Source organism: Pristis pectinata, chromosome 16 (genome assembly GCF_009764475.1).
Source record: "Pristis pectinata isolate sPriPec2 chromosome 16, sPriPec2.1.pri, whole genome shotgun sequence".
Classification (NCBI taxonomy): domain Eukaryota; kingdom Metazoa; phylum Chordata; class Chondrichthyes; order Rhinopristiformes; family Pristidae; genus Pristis; species Pristis pectinata.
Genome location: NC_067420.1, coordinates 40,040,248 through 40,061,606, shown reverse-complemented (window position 1 = coordinate 40,061,606; position 21,359 = coordinate 40,040,248). Strand labels below are relative to the sequence as shown.

General features: G+C 44.2%; 1 protein-coding gene across 1 annotated transcript in view; it reads left to right on the top strand.

The window, feature by feature from the left end:
- The first annotated feature begins 1,998 nt into the window (after positions 1 to 1,998).
- The window catches only part of LOC127578776 (ranBP-type and C3HC4-type zinc finger-containing protein 1-like), a 35,448-nt gene continuing 16,087 nt past the window's right edge, over positions 1,999 to 21,359 (top strand). Inside the window, exons 1-6 of the mRNA XM_052031219.1 lie at positions 1,999 to 2,115; positions 5,884 to 5,971; positions 7,173 to 7,317; positions 9,710 to 9,803; positions 15,589 to 15,793; positions 20,400 to 20,503. Of these exons, the coding sequence (XP_051887179.1) occupies positions 5,914 to 5,971; positions 7,173 to 7,317; positions 9,710 to 9,803; positions 15,589 to 15,793; positions 20,400 to 20,503 (606 nt within the window). The 5' untranslated portion in view covers positions 1,999 to 2,115; positions 5,884 to 5,913. The remainder of the gene's footprint in view (positions 2,116 to 5,883; positions 5,972 to 7,172; positions 7,318 to 9,709; positions 9,804 to 15,588; positions 15,794 to 20,399; positions 20,504 to 21,359) is intronic.

Here is a 21,359-nt window from a genome sequence, read left to right as displayed (position 1 = left end):
TTTGTGTGATTCATGCACCTAGGTCCCACTGTACTTATTTGCAATTTCTCTCCATTTGGATAGCAGCCTGCCTTTTCTCTTTCCCAAATGCACAACCTCACACTTTGCCCACATTATACTCCATCGCAACCTGCCCTCCCACCTATTTTAGTTTCACTGGCAAACATTACACTCCTTCCTCTTGGTCGCTAATACATACAGTAAATAATTGAGGGCCAAAAATTGTCTCTTGGGACACTCCACTAGTTATAGCCTTACAGCCTTAAGAATGCCCATTTATTCTAATCTCATTTACCAACACCTGGTCCATAGCCGCTTTTGCCTTGGTGGTTCAAGTTACTGAAACATTGTTAGAGTTTCTGCCTCCATCATCCTCTCAGGCAGTGCATTCCAAAATCCAGTCACCCTCTGGATGAAAAGAATTCTGCAGTATATCCCCTCCAAACCTCTTAATCTTTACCTCTTCATCTGGTTATAGATTCAACTCCAATGGGGAAAAGTTTACCCCGGCATCCATGCCCCTCACAATTATTCTGTCTCTGTCTTCTACATGATAACCAAACTTCAATCCACTTCCCCCAGTACAGTGAGCTCTTCTCTTGCTCTTCAGCCTTTTATGTAGTACCCTGTCAAAAGCCTTTTGGAAATCCATCTACAGGTTCCCTTCTATCAACTCTGCTTGTTGCATCTTTGAAGAACTGTAGTAAATTTGTCAAACATGGTTTACTTTTCATAAAATCATGTTGATTTGATTACATTAAGCTTTTGTAATGACTAGCTACTTCTTCCCTGTTTATAGACTCCAGTATCTTGTCAACAACAGATGTTGAAGCACCAGGTCCGTTCCAAGACCAATGGGCTGCAGGCACACTATCTCCTACTGCAGTATCTTCAATACTGTCCAAGGAAGACTCACGTACACTTTTCAGAGAGATTCGGAGCCACTTGATTCATCTGATAAACTGTCCGTGGTGAAAACAAATGGGATTGCTCCAAAATACAGGTCCCTAGTGGCTCTCTGAACCATTCACAATCACCAAACCAAGATACAATGACTGAAGCAACAGTTCTTATCCAATGAGTCTGAAGTCAGCCACTGGTTGTACACTGGGAAGCCATTGTCAACTGGCAGCTTTACTTTAAGGTCTGTGTAATCTTATTTTGCTTGTTGTTTGTTTTACTTAAATAGTAATTTTTTTTGGATAGACGTGGAAGGAGCTCCATCTCCATCACCAAATAATCACTGCGTAGAGGTCACATGATTTGGCTTGGTATTTGTGTCATTCTAAAGATTTCTTGGGTGGGACACTCAACAAAAAAAGGCAGGGTTTCTGTCTCCTGTGTCTTGTCTCTTTCTTTAATAAAAGTTGATTTCTCTTGTAACAAACCTTAGGTATGCTTATTGATCAAGAAGGAATTGATACAAGATTAGGCTCCAATAATTGAAAAGCGAAAAAAAAACTGCAGTTACTGGAAATCTGGAAAGCACAAAATTTTGGGAATATTCAGCAGGGCGGGCAGTATCTATGGAGGCTGTGATGTGCCCCTCCACATACACCTACACATAACATCATTTAAGAAGCACTTGGATAGGTACGTGGAGGGGCAGGGCTTAGAGGGGCATGAGCCAAACACAGGAAATTGGGACTAGCTGGGCGGGCACTGTGGTTGGCATGGACTTGTTGGGCCGAAGGGCCTGTATTCGTGCTGTATGACTCTATACGTGTCAAAGTTTCATTGATGTCTTATTGAGATTACTGAGGAGTAAAAGCAAACAAGCTTAAAACTAGTGTTACACCTCATCCTGTGATATTAACTTCAGTATCGATTAGCTAATATTCTAAAACTTAACATTACAAACTAAACATGGGGATTGAACAATTCCAGCCGAGTCATTGTCACATCTGTCAAACCACCCAATTCCAAATCACTTTCTTTTAATTAGGCATCTGTGTGGCCTACTAAAGCAGGGCCTCATCCTTTGGAAAAAAACAACCTCTTGCTTCCTGGAACAAAGTTTGTTTCACTTTTTCTTTTGAGCAGTGAAAAATTGCTCCTGCCGTTTTGACATGAACAGCACTCCCCAATTCCTGAGATAAGTTCATCAGCAATCAGGTGAGGCATGCACTTCTCTCTTCGGTAACTTTCCAGGGGATAAATTTTGTGTTTGTGAAACCTGTTTGATTTGATTTTGGGTGGTGGGAGGACAAAAAGAAAAAAAGAATAGGGTCTGTTGTTTTGAAAGAGCCAGGAGATGCAAGTGCGATGATAGCCAACTATTCTTCAGATTTTGACCTTTGTTAATTTGGTGCAGTCTCATAAACTTCCTTGGACAGGTGCAAATTTTGTTCATAATTATCTTGTTATTAGAAAGAAGTTGAGCCAGCTTAAAGGCTCAATTTTGTGTACCTTTCAAATAAATGCCATTATTTCCTTAGTTCCAACATTGATATCTGTGTTCCTATTGAAGTGTTTTATCATTTGTGAACTCATAGACTATGTTTCTGATTCAATTCAAAATGTATTTGTGGGCTCCACTATCATCCTATAACATCATTAGACATTAAAACCTGCAGGTGTTGGAAGTCTGAAATAAAACAAAGTGCTGGAGGCACTCAGCAGGTCGGACAGCATCTATGGAGAGAAACGATGTTAACGTTGCAGGTTAAAGACTCTTCATCAGAACTGGAAGAGTGAGAAAAATTGGTTTTAAGTTGTGGAGGCAGTGGAATTAGGCATTTTCTGTTTCCATTAACAGTTTGGAACCCGCAGTGAAGTTATGGAACCGCATCATTGAGTTAGGAAGAACAATCCAGGCGTTTAGTGAAACAATGGGAGACTTTTCAACTGCTCAGACCTGTTCCATCATTCAATTAGGTCACAGCTGCATTCACCTGCTTCCAGTTCTTTTGTTCCATATCACTTGATATCCTTGTTTTTTTAAAAAAAATCTTATTGATATTGAAGGCTCTCGTTATGACCCAGCCTCCACAGGGTTTTGATGGTGATTTCTTGGTTTCTGCTACCCTTCGTGTGATTTTTTTTCCCCTTTCCCCCCCCCCCCACCTCATTTAAGACTTTAAGATAATGTTCCTATGTTCTAGACTTTCCCATCAGTTTCCACATTATCAAATTCTTTTCACATTTTAAACTGCTCAGTCACTTCCTCAGTCAGGTATAACAGATGTTATCGTAGCAAGTTGGTTAAGCTATTGATCCCAAGTTCAAATTCCATCACCACAGGTGGGAAATTTAGATTCAGGTAGAATCATAGCGTCAGCACAGAACAGGCCCTTCAGCCCAACTCATCCATGCCAACCAAGATCCCCACCTAGGCTAGTCCCATTTGCCCACGTTTGGCCCATATCCCTTTAAATATTTCCTGTCTATGTACTTGTCAAAATGTCTTTTAAATGTCGTTATTGTACCTGCCTCAACCACTTTCTCTGGCAGCTTGTTCCATATACACACCACCCTCTGCGTGAACAAGTTGCCCCTCTGGTCCCTCTTAAATCTTTCCCCTCTCAACTTAAACCTATGCTCTCTGGGTTTTGGTTCCCTTTCCCTGGGAAAAAGACTGTGTACATTCACCCTATCTATGCCCCTCATGATTTTATACACCTCGTATAAGGTCTCCTACACTCCAAGGAATAAAATCCTAGCCTGCCCAATTTCTCCCTATAACTCAGGCCCTCGAGATCTGGCAGCATTCTCGTAAATCTTCTTTGCACTCTTTCCAGCTTAATGACGTCCTTAGAACAGGATGGCCAAAACTGTACACAAAACTCCAAGTGTGGCCTCGCCAACATCTTGTACAAATATAACATCTCCCCCTCCTATCAAGCAGAAGATACAAAAGCCTCAAAATGCATACCATCGGGCTCAAGGACAGCTTCTATTCCACTGTTATAAGACTATTGAATGGACCCCCAGTACAATAAGATGGACTCTTGACCTCACAATCCACCTTGTTATGGCCTTGCACCTTATTATCTGCCTGCAGTGCACTTTCTCTGTAACACTTTAATCTGCATTCTGCTATTATTTTCCCTTGTACCACCTCAATGCACTGTTGTAATGAAATAATTTGTATGGATGGCATGCAAAACAAAGATTTTCATTGTACCTCGGTACGTGTGACAAGAATAAACCAATTTAACATAACATCCCAACTCTTATCTCGGTTCTCTGACTGATGAAGGCCAGTGTGCCAAACAGCTTCTTCACCACCCTGTCCACCTGTGATGCCAAGTACCCCCTGAATTGGATGCCTCACTAGATAATTAAATAAACCTTGTTAATAAGTTTGTAACAGTAATGGCGATTGGTAAACTACTGGAATGTTGTTTTAAACAAAAATGGTTCACTAGTGTCTTCCCGGGAAGGAAATTTACCATCCTTACCCAGTTAGGCCTGAATACAACTGCAGACAGATGAATGTGATTTGAACCTTAAGTCGTATATAAAAGGACCTAGTGAGGGATCCAATTCAGGAGGTCATTGGGGATGGACAATAAATTCTCATCATGTCAGTGACCTCCACATTCTGAAAACAAATAAAGTAAAGACTAGGGATACAAGTCACATTTGGGGTAAAAGTCCATCAAAGTTTAATTCGTATCATTCTAACTATACCGTATAAAATCGAATACATTGCTTTGTATTCGAACATAGATCAGTACAGCACAGGAACAGGCCCTTCAACCCACGAAGCCTGTATTGTACAATTGTTAGTCAGGACTTGTAGATATGACCACTTCATGGTCTTTGGAGACCACCTTATGAGTCTCCCTGAAGGTTCTGTGTGTAAGAACACTACAGACTATGATGTTTGCCTGAAGTGTTTATCTGTTGCAAGAGAGTACATCTCAGCTGAAGCAGCAGTTAGGACTTTGCACTGACCTTGACGTACCCAGTAGGGAATGCATCAGGCAAAGGGAGAGAAGGGGACAAAGTATTGACTTCTGAGCATAGTGAGAGGTAGCAAGAGGTTTGAGAGTGCAGGAGCTCAGCTCCTGAAGGTTCTGGAGTAGGAGGCACCTTGAGTTAATCAGTTTGTAACAGCAATTGTTAGATTCAGAATCAGGTGTATTATCACTGACGTGTATGACGTGAAATTTGTTGTTTTATGGCTGCAGTACAGTGCAAAGACATAAAATTACTATAAATTACAAAACTAATTAGTGTAACAAAAAAAGGAATAACGAGGTAGTGTTTATGGACTGTCAGAAATCTGATGGTGGAGGGGAAGAAGCTGTTTCTGAATCATTGAGTGTGGGTCTTCAGGCTCCTGTACCTCCTCCCCGATGGTAGTAACGAGAAGAGGGCATGTCCTGGATGGTGAGGGTCCTTAGTGATGGATGCTGCCTTCTTGAGGCACCACCTCGTCAAGATATCCTTGATGGTGGGGAGGGTTGTGCCCATGATGGAGTTGGTTGAGTCTACAACCCTCTGCAGCCTCTTGCAATCCTGTGCATTGGAGCCTCCGTACCAGGCGGTGATTTGTAAGTGTGATTATCACTCTCTTTAATCAGCTGTTAAGCAAAGGGAGTCTTGCACATATAGAACTTGCTCACTCCCTCTCTAATGTGTTAAAGTGCTCTGCAGAGGGTGAATTAGCAGTGACTATTGTACATAAGCAACATTGCTGTTTTATACAGTGCAACATCTCATACAGAACTGTTAACTTGTTTGATGTTATTGGCTGTGGGTACCCTTTTGATCTTTAAATTCCACCTGAGTAGACTTAGTTTAATGCCTGATCACGAGCACGACTAATGAAGCACTCCTATAATCTTTGAAGGTACATTTACATCTCTGTCAGCAGAGATCTCAGTCTTTCTCTTTTTAATTATGATATGTTTCTTTCCCATTGATCCCTAGACACTTGCCTGCAGTAGTTGGTCTCAAAGGATGGAGAAGTCCAGCTGGATCACCAAAAGGAATCTGAGCATGGACCTGATAGATAGAGGTGAGTTTCCTGCAACCCACACCCTTTGTTGGTGGTGATGTGGCCTAGAATTTACAGTGTGGAAACAGATCATTCAACCCAGTTGGTCTGCATTGTGCTTAAGCTCCACATGAGCCTCCTCTCAGCCGTCTTCATCTCAACCAATTTGTTTCAACCATTCTTTTCTCCGTATTTATCTAGCACTCCCTGTAATACATCTGTGCTGCTGCCTCATAGCCCGTTTGGCAGACAGTTTGGCTCCTGAAACATTCTGTGTAAGGAGGTTTCTCTCGAGTTCTCCAATGGATAACGCTGAGAGACAACGCAACACTTCTGCACTAATGAAAGTTTCCAGAGATGTACCAGGCAATTGGCACCACCTCCTTCCATCTCTGGAAGGAGATGTGTAGTGCAGATAATAGGTCCCTCACACCTGGAGCAAATGCTGGCATTAAAAACAGTCCTGCATTTCTGTAGTGCCTATTGCAACCTCAGGATGTCCAAAGGGGCAACAAAGTACTCCAAAGGGCAGCGTCTTTTGTGGAAAGCACGTCAAGAATTTACACATAGCTTATTCTCACTATTGACAACATCACATTGACCTGATAATCTGCTTTTGGTGATGTTGATTGATTTATAAATATTATTCAGGACAACAGGAAGAACTCCCCTACTCTTCCTCAAAATGGCACCAAGGGATCTCTTTCATCCACCTTGCAGGGCAGATGGACACATGGTTTAACATTTCCTTCCAGTGGAGCTGCATTCGTCCAACACCACTCAAAGAGTTTGACGGCATCCAGGACAAAGCAGCCTGCCTAATTGACACCACAATCAGCATCTTTAAACAATCACTTCATTCACCCATAGCACGGCCATAGTCTAGAACATGCACTGCAGCCAAGGTTTCTTTGACAGCGTCTCCTAAAGCTGTGATCACCACCATGAAGGCTAGGGAGCAGGTGCAGGGGAATGCCACCACCTGCAGGTTCCCCAAGTCCCAGAGTGGAGTGGGAAATATGCCATGATTTCCTGGTTGTCACTGCGTTGTGCAAAAGTATACAATAACTGAAAGAAAGACCCGTCATAAGTTCCAGTGCAAATCATTGAACGATAAAAAGAATGTCAAGGCAAGAAGGTGGGATGATATAAATCTGTTGCTTTTTCCCTGACTCCGCCCTACTCTGTCTGATCAGTAAGGAGTCCTGTATTAATCCTCTAGCAGAAACTGTTGCTAAGGAGCTGAGCAGAGCGGTTGAACAGGGAGACAAGGAAACTGCAATTGAGTGTGCTGGGATCCTGGCTGAGCAACGTGTGCCCGTCAACGTCCAACTCAAGGACTCTGCGTACCATCAACAGGAGATCAGGTAAGTTCGTTGTCAGAGGGGGAGGGTGGTAGTACCTTTTAATGAAACCATACTTTAGAAGTGATTTTCGTTAATGTGACGAAGACGCATGGGGCAAGTAATATTCACTCACAGATCTCCATCTCCAACAAGGTTTGTTTAACCTTCGGCAGCACATAACTTGCTGGAGGAACTCAGTGGGTCAGGCAGCATCTGTGGAGGGAAATGGGCAGTTGACATTTCGGGTTGAGACCCTTCCTCTGCCCTGAACATAAAACAGTTTTGCCATTGACAAATATCCCATTATCTTGACTCTGGCAATTGCAGTTGAACAGCTACTACAACAGCAGGTGTAAGGCTATGATGCATCTCCCGACTCCCCGAAGCCTTTCCATCATCTGCAAGGCACTAGCCAGGAATGTGATGGGATACCATCCAGAGCAAAGCAGTCTGCTTAATTGATATTCCGTTCACCACCTTAAACGTTCACTGATGAACTGGATCTAGTGTGGTGTAGAAGAGCAAAGATGTCAAACTATGGCAACTCTTAGCACAACCCAATGAAGGCCCTCCTGTGCAACTGTGTGGTAGAAGTTACTCCGTGTTCTCCTGCTAATCTGGAAATGGCAGAGGAGGTGAGTCAGGGCGGAGGATGAGACCAGGGAGACCATCGGTGGGAGAGGTTGGCAAATGATGGTGAAGATCAAAGAAACCACAGGTGGTGAAATCTGGAACAAAAGGCAGAACACTGGCTGATAGAAGGTCAGATGGAAGTTAGTGCTAAGAATATGGGCAGCTGTGGTGATGGTGGTTAGTAATGATTAAAAAATTGTTATGGAAAGCAACTCCCTGGAGAAAGATCAACATCCTGAGACTCTGCAACACCCCAGGAAGTATGCAGCTCCTTAGCTAATACTGCAACAGGTCTTAGAATCTGCTCTGGCATTTCCATGGCCCCTTGTATACAGGGCAGAATTTTGCACAAGTTCTGTCATCAAGCATTGCCTGGCACTTAATGTTCCCGCCCCACAGAGTCTGTGTGTCAACAAGGACATTTCTGGCTTGGGATCTTAAGCTCTTCCCCCACCCCCCACCCCAGGGTATAGAGTGGGAAGCAGCAAATAGATTATTGGTCAGTTGTGGGGGGGCAGGGGGGGGTGGTGTTCAAAGATATGGCACGGTGAGGTCGTGTTGAAAGCAAAGGCAGGTCGCATTTCCTGGTAGAAGTAGATGGACCTTGTGATGAAACGTGCTTGGCAACATGAGTTAAATCAGCTTATTGAGTCTTCTCCAGAAGAAATTATTGAGTTATTCAGACTGTGAAACAGCAGGAGTTAATTAACACTGATCCATACTTTTAAAAAGGTGTGGCTGTAATCTGGAGTTCCACTTTGGGCCAACACTGACTCTCCTTGTAACACTGGGGCCAGTTTCCTTGCAAATGTTTCCAAGTCAAATGCAAGATGGATTAGATTGAATGTCAAACTAATAGCATTCAGTCTCAACTGTAGGCCTTAACCTTAAACAGAGCATATCTGGATTTATATACTACACACCTTAGAGATCAAATATAAATATAAGCCTTCTAGTCCATTTGCGTGTGTTCCATCTTATTCAGTGTTTTCCACTTGATCTTACACCCAGTGCAGTTCCACTCAGTGCCAATTTTATCCCAATACATCTGCCACTGTTTTGAGGAGCACAGGCTGGGTGTGTGGTGAAACATGCTGTTGGTTGAGTCCCTAACACAACAGCATCCGAACTCCGACCTGCCCTCTGTTCACTTGGCTGAACTGATGAACCTTGGGAGTGTTGATTCTGGAACCAAACTCTTAAGCAGATGCTTTCTAGAAACCGTTATCTAGATCAAATGTACACACTTCCCCTGATGCTTGGTGAAATAACTACATAGATAAGCCTGCAAATAAATGACAATGCTATCATCAGCCAGAGAGGAGATCATTAGGTTATTCTCCTACCAATCAAGTTTGTTGCCTTCACTGCTATAAGTGACTGAGATTGATTTTATGCACATAACCCATTGTCCACTCACTGTATTTTCCTGGAAAAATTGCATTGGTTTTATTGGGACAAATTGGTGTACTTTCTGTTACCTCTGGTTTTAAACTCATTTTGAGTAAATTGACTTTGTTTGTTGGCTTTTGTGAACCCAGCTTTAGTCAATAGTCATTTTATCAATAAATACTCTGCAGACAAACTCGGCTCAGACACAAGATTCGGTTCTTGGATCGAGAAATGCACCATAATTCCTGATCACACCTCACCTACTGTCAGTCCCTCCTCTGTACTGCTGCCTGCACTGCTATTGTTTAAACACAGCACAACAGTCATGCCAAAAAAATAATGCTGTCTACCTTCCTGAGGTAGTGAATTCACACCACTTGCATTGTAGGTTAAGAGTTGGCGTTGAAGACTCGCGGACAAGTGGTATAACCATCACAATGAAAGTGTTTCCTTACACAACTATTGCAACACTGAAGACAAAGGTAAGGTGAGAAGCTTGTCACCGTGAAGTACAATACATAATCAGGAAGGTTACATGCAGAATGATGGACAAATTGTGATGATGTATAGGAAGGAGAGCAAACCCAACAATCTGAAGAAAGCAAAATCTAATGGGTGACAGAGTGCGCAGTTAATAGAGCCCCTGCCTCACAGAGCCAGAAACCCAGGTTCGATCCTGACCTCGGGTGCTGTCTGTGTGGAGTTTGCACTTTCTCCTTGTGACCACATGGATTTCTTCTGGTTTCTCCCACATCCCAAAGTCAAAGTCGAGTTTATTGTCACATGCACAAGTACATGTGTGCACAGGTGCAATGAAAACTTACTTGCAACAGCATCACAGGCAGATAGCATCAGATAAGCAGCATTCACAAGAAGAACATAAATTATACACAATCTTTACAAGAAAAAAAACACAATTAGAACAAAAAAAACAAAGTCCATTTTAGTGCAAAGTGGTCATAGTGTTGCTAAACTGTAGTGATTAGGGTTGTGCTGGTTAGTTCAAGAACCAAATGGTTGAAGGAAGGTAACTGTTCTGGAACCTGGTGGTGTGGGACTTCAGGGCTTCTGTACGCTCCTGCCCGATGGTAGCTGCGAGAAGATGGTGGATGTTGCCTTCTTGAGGCAGCGCCTCCTGTAGATACTACCGATGGTGGGGAGGGATGTGCCCGTGATGTATTGGGCTGAGTCCACTACTCTCTGCAGCTTATTGTCCCTCCCACGTGCAAGGCATGTGGGTTGATAGGTTGATTGGCTGGTGTAAATTGTTCATAGTGTGTAGGTGAGGGCAAGAATTTGAAGGGAATTGATAAGAATGGGGGGAGGATAAAATAAATGGGAATAATGTAGGATGAGTGTGAATGGGTGGTTGATGGTTGGTGTGGACTTTGAGCTGAAGGGCCTGTTTCTGTGTTGTATCTCTCTACGACTCTAATACCCATTAATGTCTCGTTAAATACAATTACCCAACCAGGTTACTGAAGCTTATTCTGCTCAAAAAGATGCATTGGCACTGGGATTGCCTCAGTGATCCTGCTCCCCTAAACCAGGAAGTTACAGGTTGAAGCCCCACCTGTAAGGGAGAAGCAACACACTGTTGGAGCGTGGAGCTGAAAGGGTGGACACAGAAACTACTCTGGGTGTTCCATTAGCCTTTGACTTGTTTGTTTTTATTCAAACAAAAAAAGCATTCCTGACAGACCGTTCTGTCTCTGTACTGCCCACTACTTGTACCCACCCCTGCACCTTTAACACCTCAGCACTCGTGCAGTACTGCCCCATGGCGTTACAGTGCTGCGGGAGTGCCACACTGTTGGCCAGTGCAGCACTTCTACAGTACCACAGCTTGACAGTGAGCAGTTCCTTCCCAACTGGTCATATCAGTGCAGTGTTTGTCAGGACTGTTCCTCCAACAGTGTGGCACTCCTTGCACCTCCTACCGGGCACCACACCCTCAGTATTGCCCCCCAACAGTGCGATGCTTCCTCAATGCTGTCCCCTGGCAGTGCAGCGCTCCCTCAGTATCGCCCCTCCAACAGTGCAGCACTCTCTCAGTATTGCCCCTCCCGCAGTGCAGTGCAGTGCAGCACTCCCTCAGTACCGCCCCTCCCACAGTGCGGCGCTCCCTCAGTACCGCCCCCTCCAACGTGTGGCACTCCCAGTACTGAACTGTGTGTCTCTCAATATCCTGGCATTGGGAGGATGAGCGGTTAATGATCTGGGTTTACCGAGGTGCCAGCTAACTCGGAATAATTTCTGGCACAGACTTTAGATCTGAAGTAGAACAGTGGAAACATGTTGGCATGGAGTCAATCCCTGACTGTGTCCACACTGCAGTCGAGCTGAGTGGGAGTTCAAACACCACCCTTCCTGAACGTCACTATGTTGAAACGTTGAGCAAAACCTGTGTTAGAAAGAAGTAGAAATGCAAGCTGACTTCTGTTCAGTAACCAACCAGTGTAGAGGATTACATTTTATTACGCTAATATACAATACATTTTTCTTTGCAAAATATACCTTATGATGTTAAAGATAGTGGACAGAAATTATTGGCAGCTGGTTATATTTTTAGTGTGTGGATTTTCCATATTTTTTAATCGTACTATTGGCTTAGGTTACACAGTCACATCTGGTGGAAGTTATAAACCAGCAGAGGACTTGCCAATAATCCAGCAGCTCGAGTGACCCTGGGGTAACTATAGTCAAAAATATGGAATGGGCTGGAGTCCATTGTATTCAAATCTTCTCTTGGTTAAAAGTTCAGTTTCGTACTGATCTCAGGACTTCAGTGCAAGAATCTGTCTCAGTAGGCCGAGGTAAATGCATCACATTTGTATCTCACAGTGCGTTATGACCGTGACCTTGGCTGCTTCAATGGCCTCTTGCAGGGGAGACCATCTGACTTTATTGTTGCTCTGACGTTGTCCTGCCATTCTCTGCATCAGCAACCTTGTTCCCTTGTGCACTGTGGGAGGATATTCTCCCTCATCAGGTCCCCAAATTATTTCACCCTTGGGGGGGAAAAAAGACAGAAAATGCTGGAAACACGCAGCAGGTCAATATCCGTGGAAGGAGAAACAGCTGAAGTTTCAGTTCAAAGACCCTCAGCGCGACTAGTTCTGACAAAGGATCTTCACCCTGAAATGCTGTTTCTCTGTACAGATGCTGCCTGACCTGCTGAGTGCTTCTGACATTTTCTGTTTTACTTCAGATTTCAAGCTTGCTTTTTTGATTTTTCTATTTTATTTGATGTCTGTTGAGTTGGCGTAGGATTGGTCAGACTCCTGTTGTTTATCTAGTGAAGTTGTTTCTTATACAGCCTCTCCTCACTTGCAGCATTTTCCCCGGCACCTCATTTTAGTTGTCACCTATCGTAGAATCTTGCAGCACAGAAACAGGCCTTCGGCCCACTGAATCTGCACTGACTGTTGATTATTCACGTACACTTATCCTGCACTAATCCCAATTTTACTCTCCCTACATTCCCATTAACTCCCCTCAGATTCTATCACTTGCCTACATACTAGTGACAATTTACAGTGGCCAATTAACCTACCAACTCGTCTTTGGGATGTGGGAGGGAACTAGAACACCTGGGGCGGGGGGGGGGAGCCCATGGGGTCACAAGGAGAAAGTGAAAACTCCACATAGACAGCAACAAAGGTCAAGGTTGAAGCTGGGTTGCTGAGGCTGTGAGGTATGGTTGTTCCTACATGTTGAGGTCCAGGTCTGACACTGGAATTGGAATTGGTTTATTATTGTCACACGTACCGAGGTACAGTGAAAAATTTGTCTTGCATACCGTTCATACAGACCAATTCATTATACAGTGCATTGAGTTAGCACAAGATAAAATAATAACAGAATACAGAATAAAGTGTAACAGCCACAGAGAAGGTGCAGTGCGGGTAGACAATAAGGTGCAAGGTCATAATGAGGTAGGTTGTCTTATAACAGCGGGATAGAAGCGGTCCTTGAGCCTGGTGGTACATGCTTTCAGGCTTTTGTATCTTCTGCCTGATGGGAGAGGGGAGACGAGAGAATGTCCAGGGTGGATGGGGTATTTGATTATGCTGGTTGCTTTACAGAGGCAGCGAGAAGTATAGACAGTCCATTGGAGGGGAGGATGGTTTCCATAATATGTTGAACCGATGACACAGTGCTGGTAGGAAGATTGTATGTTGAAGGTGTGAATAGGTAGTGGTTGATATTACAGGAGTAGCAGTATTTAGCCTATTATTTGTTGAACCTGTTCATTGGATTATTTAACGTAAAAGTAGATACTCACTAATTCATTTGTGGGACCTTACTGTGCATAAATTGGCAGTCACAATGACCACAACTTGAAGAGTACTTCATTCACTGTAAAATGCAGGTCTGAGAGGGGGTCAAATTGAGTTTATTGTCACGTGCACAGGTACAGTGAGGTAGGTAGAGGTACAATGGGAATACTTGCTTGCAGCAACTTTACAGGAACCTGATGGTATTACAGGCACCTGATGGTATTACAGGCACAGAGGGTATAGAAAACTGAATATCAACTTGTTTCTTAGGTGATGCACTTTGGAAGGACTAATAAAGCTAGGATATCCACAGTGAATGGTCGGGCCCTAGAGACTGTTGAGGAACAGGGGCAAGTCCAAGGATTCCCGAAAGTAGCAGCGCAGGTAGATAAGCTGGTGAAGAAGGCAAATGGGGTACTCGCCTTCATTAGCCAGGGCAGAGAATATATGAGCAGGGAGGCAAAGGTCCAACTTTATAAAACATTGGTTAGGCTGCAGCTGGAGAACCGTGTGCAGTTCTGGGCACCGCGTTACGGGAAGGATGTGTTTACACTCGGAGGGTGCAGAGGGAATTCCCCACGGTGTTGCCTGGGATGGAGATTTTCAGTTAAGGGACTGGAGTGGAGGTGTCTGAGGGGGTGAGGGGATATTGGTATTGGTTTATCATTGTCACTTGTACCGAGGTACAGTGAAAAACTTGTCTTGCATACCGATCGTACAGATCAATTCATTACACAGTGCAGTTACATTGGGGTAGTACAGAGTGCATTGAGGTAGTACAGGTAAAAACAGTAACAGTACAGAGTAAAGTGTCACAGCTACAGAGAAAGTGCAGTGCAATAAGGTGCAAGGTCACAACAAGGTAGATGGTGAGGTCAGAGTCCATCTCATCGTATGAGGGAACCGTTCAATAGTCTTATCACAGTGGGGTAGAAGCTGTCCTTAAATCTGGTGGTACCGTGCCCTCAGGCTCCTGTATCTTCTACCTGATGGAAGAGGAGAGAAGAGAGAATGACTCGGGTGGGTGGGGTCTTTGATTATGCTGGCTGCTTCACCAAGACAACGAGGTAAAGCCAGAGTCCAAGGAGGGGAGGCTGGTGTCCGTGATGCGCTGGGCTGTGTCCGCAACTCTCTGCAATTTCTTGCAGTCCTGGGCAGAGCAGTTGCTGTAACAAGCCATGATGCATCCAGATAGGATGCTTTCTATGGTGCATCGATAAAAGTTGGTGAGTGTCAAAGGGGACAAACCGAATTTCTTAGTCTTGTGGGGTAAATAACAGGAAACTTTTTCCCAGAGCAGAGGTGTCTCAAACCAGAGGGCATAGACAAGGGTAAGAGTTTTAGGAGGAATTTTTTTCACTTGGAGGGTGCTACAGTCTGGAATACGCTGTCTGAGGGGTGGTGGAGGCAGGTACTATTGCAACGTTAGAGTCATATACAGCATGGAAACAGGCCCTTTGGCCCCACCCATCCATGCTGACCAAACTGCCTATTGTTAATCCCATTTGCTTGTGTTTGTCCCATATCCTTCTAAACCTTTCCAATCCATGTATCCATGCCTTTTGAATGTCGTAATTGTACTAACCTCTACCACTTCCTCTGATAGCTTGTTCCACACACCCACCACCCTCTGTGTGGAAGAACTTGCTCCTTGGGTCCCTTTCCCCTCTCACCTTAAATCTATGCCCTCTAGCTTTAGACTCCCCTACCCTGGGAAAAAGACTGTGATCAATCACTTTATCTATGCTTCTCATATTTTTAGAAACCTCCTTAAGGTCACCCCTCAGCCTCCTTCACTCCAAGGAAAACCGAAGTACCTAGACTAGCTTAAGACGGCACATAAAACAAAAAGTATCTTGAATCACCAAGGCAGAGAAGGCTATGAACCAAGTTCTAGTAAATGGGGTTAGTGTTGATGGGTCCCTGACAAGGGCTGGGGCCTGTTTGACTCTTTGACAGTTTCCTCTTTCTGTTGTCCATAAAGATGCATAAGGACTACAGTTTCCATCCTAAGCTGCAACAGTGGATCATTGCACAGCGGCTGGCCAAGGACCATGAAACGCTCTTCTTTCACGGCATCAGAAAGGACGGGGACACAGCCTACATGTACCTGTTGACAGCGAAGCAGGCCAACGCCACACGGAATGAACAGGTGCAGCTTCTAGCAGAAGCAACTCAGATGGTTGAAGGTGAGTAATGGGTCTCAGAAAGCACCTCTACACCGCCCCCCCCCCCCCACCAAAATACTGTTGAGACTGTGGGTGGGGAATTATCCTTCCTTATACCTTCATAGGGTGTGAACATCACTAGCAGTTATTGCCCACCCCTATTTGCCCCTTGGACTGAATGAATCGTGAGGCCATTTCAGAAGGGAATTAAGAGGCAACCACACTGGTGAGTCTGGCCAGATCAGGTAAGGTTGGCAGATTTCCTTTCCTGAAGAACGTCAGTGAAACTGATGGGTTTTTGTGATATCTGGTAGCTCATTGTTACTGAGATGGTAATAACCGCTGTGCAATGGGAGCCCCACACCGAAGGTTTAAAACTGAAATAGATAAATTATGTTAGACAAGGGTATCTACAGACACAAAACCAAAGCAGTGAGATGGAATTAAGATTCGGCTCTAACAGCCGAATAAGCAACACCTCTTCCTCTCTTTCTAGTCTTTATGGGAATAAGAGAAGGGGGAATGAAATGTGATGCCTCAAAGCCAGTCTGAGCTAATGGATCTCAATGAAATGTCTTTAATTTCTGTCAATTCAGATGCCAATTATAGTAAATAGAGATTTCTCGAGTCTGAATAATTTTGTTCTAATGGAAGTTAGTCAGCAAACATATCATAGAACAGTACAGACAGGCCCTTAGGCCTACAATGTTGTGCCGAACTAATTAAACCAATGACTCCTAATTAATCTAATCCCTCTTCCCCACACGTTGACTATATCTCTCCCTGCTCTGCATATTCATGTGCCTATCTAAGAGTCTCTTAAACGCCCCTATGCAATCTGCCTCTACCATCACCCTTGGAAGTGCATCCCAGGCACCCACCACTCTCTGTGTGTTTAAAAGTAAACATGCCTCACACATCTCCTTTGTACTTTTTCCCCTGTCACCTTAAATGCAGACCCTCTAGTACTAGACATCTCAATCCTGGGAAAAAGATACTGGCTGTCTGCTCTATCTATGTCTCACATAATTTTATAAATTTCTATCAAATTTCCCCTCAACCTCTGCCACTCTAGAGAAAACAGCCTAAGTTTGTCCAACCTCTCCTCATAGCACATGTCCTCGAAACCAGGCAGCATCCTGGTGAACCTCCTCTGCACCCTCTCCAAAGCCTCCACATCCTTCCTATAATGAGGTGACCAGAGCTGAAAGCAGTACTCTAGATGTGGCCTAACCAGGGTTTTATAAAGCTGTAACATAACTTCCTGGCTATATCATTTGTATAATTTACAGAGCACAGTTTACTGTTGCCAACAATTATATCAAAAGCTTAATTTAATTCTGAGTCATTTCTGACTACTAATTTTAAACAATGTCAAAATGTCTATTGAGGTATTGGGAGAAAGTGCCCCACATCTGATGTCACCAGTAATCAGATTTTGTGTGTATGTGTGACTGACCTGTACCAGCTGTGTGTATGTGTGACTGACCTGTACCACCTGTGTGTATGTGTGACTGACCTGTGCCAGCTGTGTGTGTGTGACCTGTGCCAGCTGTGTGTCTGACCTGTGCCAGCTCTTATGTGTTTGTGTGTGTATATCTGATCTGTGCCAGCTCTGTGAGTGTGTGTGTGTGTATCTGATCTGTGCCAGCTCTGTGTGTCTGTGTGTGTGTGTATCTGATCTGTGCCAGTTCTGTGAGTGTGTGTGTGTATCTGATCTGTGCCAGCTCTGTGTGTGTGTGTGTGTGTGTATCTGACCTCTGCCAGCTCAGTGTGTGTGTGTCTGTGTCTGTGTGTATCTGATCTGTGCTAGTTCTGTGTGTGTGTGTGTGTGTATCTGATCTGTGCCAGCTCTGTGTGTGTGTGTGTGTGTGTGTGTGTGTATCTGACCTCTGCCAGCTCAGTGTGTGTGTGTGAGTATTTGACCTGTGCCGGCTCTGTGAATGTGTGAGACACACAGTTCAGCCTCTTGACCCTGCTCTGCCATTCAGTGGGAACATGGCATCGAGCCCATTTTTCTGTGTATGTGTGGACATGGATTGGGCTTGTCCTCGCTGAAAACTAGCCTGAGCAATTAGTTTGCATACTGCTTTGATTTTGTAGCTAATAATTTTTTTAATTAATCTCTCCTGAATTCATTAGTGATCTTGTATTTAAGACGCCAGCACAAGTCTTTCCTAGGTGCCCAATGAGCTGCTCCATCCATCCTTTGATGTCCTTAAAATTATCTGTCAGGTCAATTTTCAGCTTTTTAAATGTTCCACTCTCTTTTTGCTAATTTTATATCTTAGTTATGTGTAATCTATTTACTCTTGGCATTTTTTTATTTTTGCAGAACTTCCAAATCCTTTTTCTCAGATGGAGACCTGAACAGTGCAGAGCAGATTTGTCATTTTAAGTAGACCCAAATTTGATTCTCTGTCCTTCATTCATCTCCCCATTCTTCTTGTGCTTTGCCATGACTCATCTGAAAGACAGTCTTGCCCTTATTTAGTATTCATCTGTAGCAGGACATCTCATGGTGTGCCACACGGGTTGGACATTGTCCTGTACCCTTTAGCTCGTATATAATTTTGCGTATAAATCGTCTGGCAAGACCTGAAGTTTTGCAACCTGTGGTAGATCTCCTTTTCCTGTGGACTTTCAGGTCAATTTGTCCTCTAATAATGATGAGTCATGTTGCAGCTATACAAAACCTTGGTTAGACCGCACTTGGAGTATTGTGTACAGTTCTGGTCACCACACCACAGGAAGGATGTGGTAGCAATAGAGAGAGTGCAAAAGAGGCTCACCAGGCTGTTGTAAGATAAGATATCTTTATTAGTCACATGTACATCGAAACACACAGTGAAATGCATCTTTTGCGTAGAGTGTTCTGGGGGCAGCCCAGAGGTGTTATATATAGCATGCCACAACTTCCTAACCCATATCTTGGAACCGTATCTTTCTAACCCGTGTCTTTGGAATGTGGGAGGAAACCAGAGTATCCGAAGGAAAACCACGCAGACACGGGGAGAACGTACAAACTCCTTACAGACAGCGGCCGGAATTGAACCCGGGTCACTGGCACTGTAATAGCGTTATGCTAACCGCTACACTACTGTGCCTGCTGCCTGGAATGGAGGGATGTAGTTATAAGGAGGGATTGGATAGGCTGGGTTTATTCTCACTGGAACATCAGAGGCTGGGTGATGACCTTAGTTCCATTTCCGCTGCTGTCTGTAGGGAGTTTGTACATTCTCCCCGTGTCTACGTGGGTTTCCTCCCACATTCCAAAGACGTACAGGTTAGGAGCTATGGGCATGTTATATTGGTGCCGGAAGAGTGGCGACACTCGAGGGCTGCCCCCAGCACGTTCTTAGCAACGCAAAAAGATGTATTCCTCTGTGTGTTTTGATGTACGTTTGACTAATAAATAAATATCTTGTATCTTATCTTTACAAAATGATGAGGGGCATAGATAGAATCTTTCTCCCAGGGCAGGGAACAAGAGAGCATGGGCTTGAGGTGAGAGGGGAGAGATTTAAAGGGGATATGAGCAGTAGGTTTTTCACATGGAGGTTGGTGGTAATCTGGAACAAGCTGCCAGAGCAGATGGTAGAGGCAGATACAGTTAAAACATTTAAAAGGCACTTGGATAGAAAAGGCATAGAGGGATACAGTTTAATGCGGGCAAATGGGATTAGCATAGCTAGGTGTTGAGATGGGCTGAAAGGGCCTGTTTCAGTATCGTACAATTCTTTGTTTTTTTATTATTTTTGGAGGCTTTTGACCTGTGGTTCAAAGGAAGATAATGTACAGAAACTTACAGTAGCAATGGTGCCCTTGATATGTAGATAATTCTGTTTTGTAAGAGGTCTTCGCTGGCAAGGTCAGCATCTGTTGCTTACCCCTCGTGGTTCTTAAACTGAATGGCTTGTTGGCCATTTCAGAGGGTGGTGAAGGCTGGCAGCTGTCGAATCACATGAAGCCTGGAGTGGCTGTAGCGGACAGGTTTCTGTCCCTGGTGATCTTTTAAAACAGTCCAGTTTTCATGGTCACTAATGCGAATATTGACTTTGTATATCAAAATTAACAATTTAAGTTCCCTGGAACTTGAACTCCAGTCTCCAGATCATTAGCCCAAGTTACGGTAGTCACGGCAGGCGCGGTAGTGTAGCAGTTAGTGCAATGCTATTACAGCGCCAGCGACCCAGGTTCAATTCCGTCTGATGTCTGTAATGAGTTTGTACGTTCTCCCCGAGTCCGTGTGGGTTTCCTCCGGGTGCTCTAGTTTTCTACTACGTTCCAAAGACGTACAGGTTAGGAAGTTGTGGGCATGCTATGTTGGCGCCGGAAGTGTGGTGACACTTGCGGGCTGCCCCCAGAACACTCTGCGCATAAAGATGCATTTCACTGTGTGTTTTGATGTACATGTGACTAATAAAGATATCTTAGCTCATCCATTCCTGGATTGCTAGTTTAGTAACTTACTCCCGAGACTACTGTGTCCTGTGTCATACTGTACGAAGGGGAGTCTCTGCTTTTAAATTAAACAAAAAATCTTGGATTTATAAATGGTTCATGGATTTGACTGCAGAATGATTTTGGAATACTAAAGTCATCAATTTTTTTCCTCTGGGAACAGATGAACCAAGACCAAGTAATGGAGAATTTCTCGCGGTGTTGGAACCCCGTGGCACCCAAACACAGTTAAGTGAAGCACAGATTTTGGCAGAAGCAGAGCCACAGGTGGGTCCAGATCTTTGTGCATTCATAACACCACAAACTTCCATGTCATCTGCAGACTTACTAATCATACCTCCAACATTCACATCCAAGTTGTTAATATATATCACAAGCAACAAGGGTCCCAGCACTAAATCCTGCAGTAAACCACTGGTCATAGACCTCCAATCAGAAAAGCATCCCTCCCCCACCACCCTCTGCCTCCTATCACCAAGCCAAACTTGGGCCCGATTAGCTGGCTCATCTAGGATCCCATGTGCCTTGACCTTCTGGACCAGCCAACCGTGCAGGACTTTGTCAAAGACCTTCCTAAAGTCCATATAGACCACGCCTACCACCCTGCTTTCATCAATTTTCTTAGTTATCTCCTCAAAAAAAAAACTCAAGAACAAATTTGTGAGGCAGGATTTCCACCCAGTAGAGCTACATTGACTACCCCTGATCAGCCCCTGGGTTTCCAAATGTACTTAAGTCCTATCCCTTCGGACCTGGCACCTCACCTGTGCGTAATGAAGATGCAGTAATCCCCATCAGATAGCACCAGACCCCAGCAATATGCTCCCTTGCTCCTGTAGCAATATGCTCCCTTGCTCCTGTAGCATCTGAGGATAGATTTCATCAGGCCCTGAGGATTTATCAACCCTTACGGTTCCCATAACATTTAAACACCACCTCCTTCTTAATACAGACCTGCTGACGATTATCTACTTACCCTTCCTTGAACTTGCTGTCCTCCATGCCCTTCTCGTCAGTGAATACAGATGAGGAGGATTCATTTAGGACTGCGCCCACATTCCCTGGCTCAATACATAGATTACCCCTTTGGTCCCTAAGGGGACCCACTTTTTCTCTGACTACC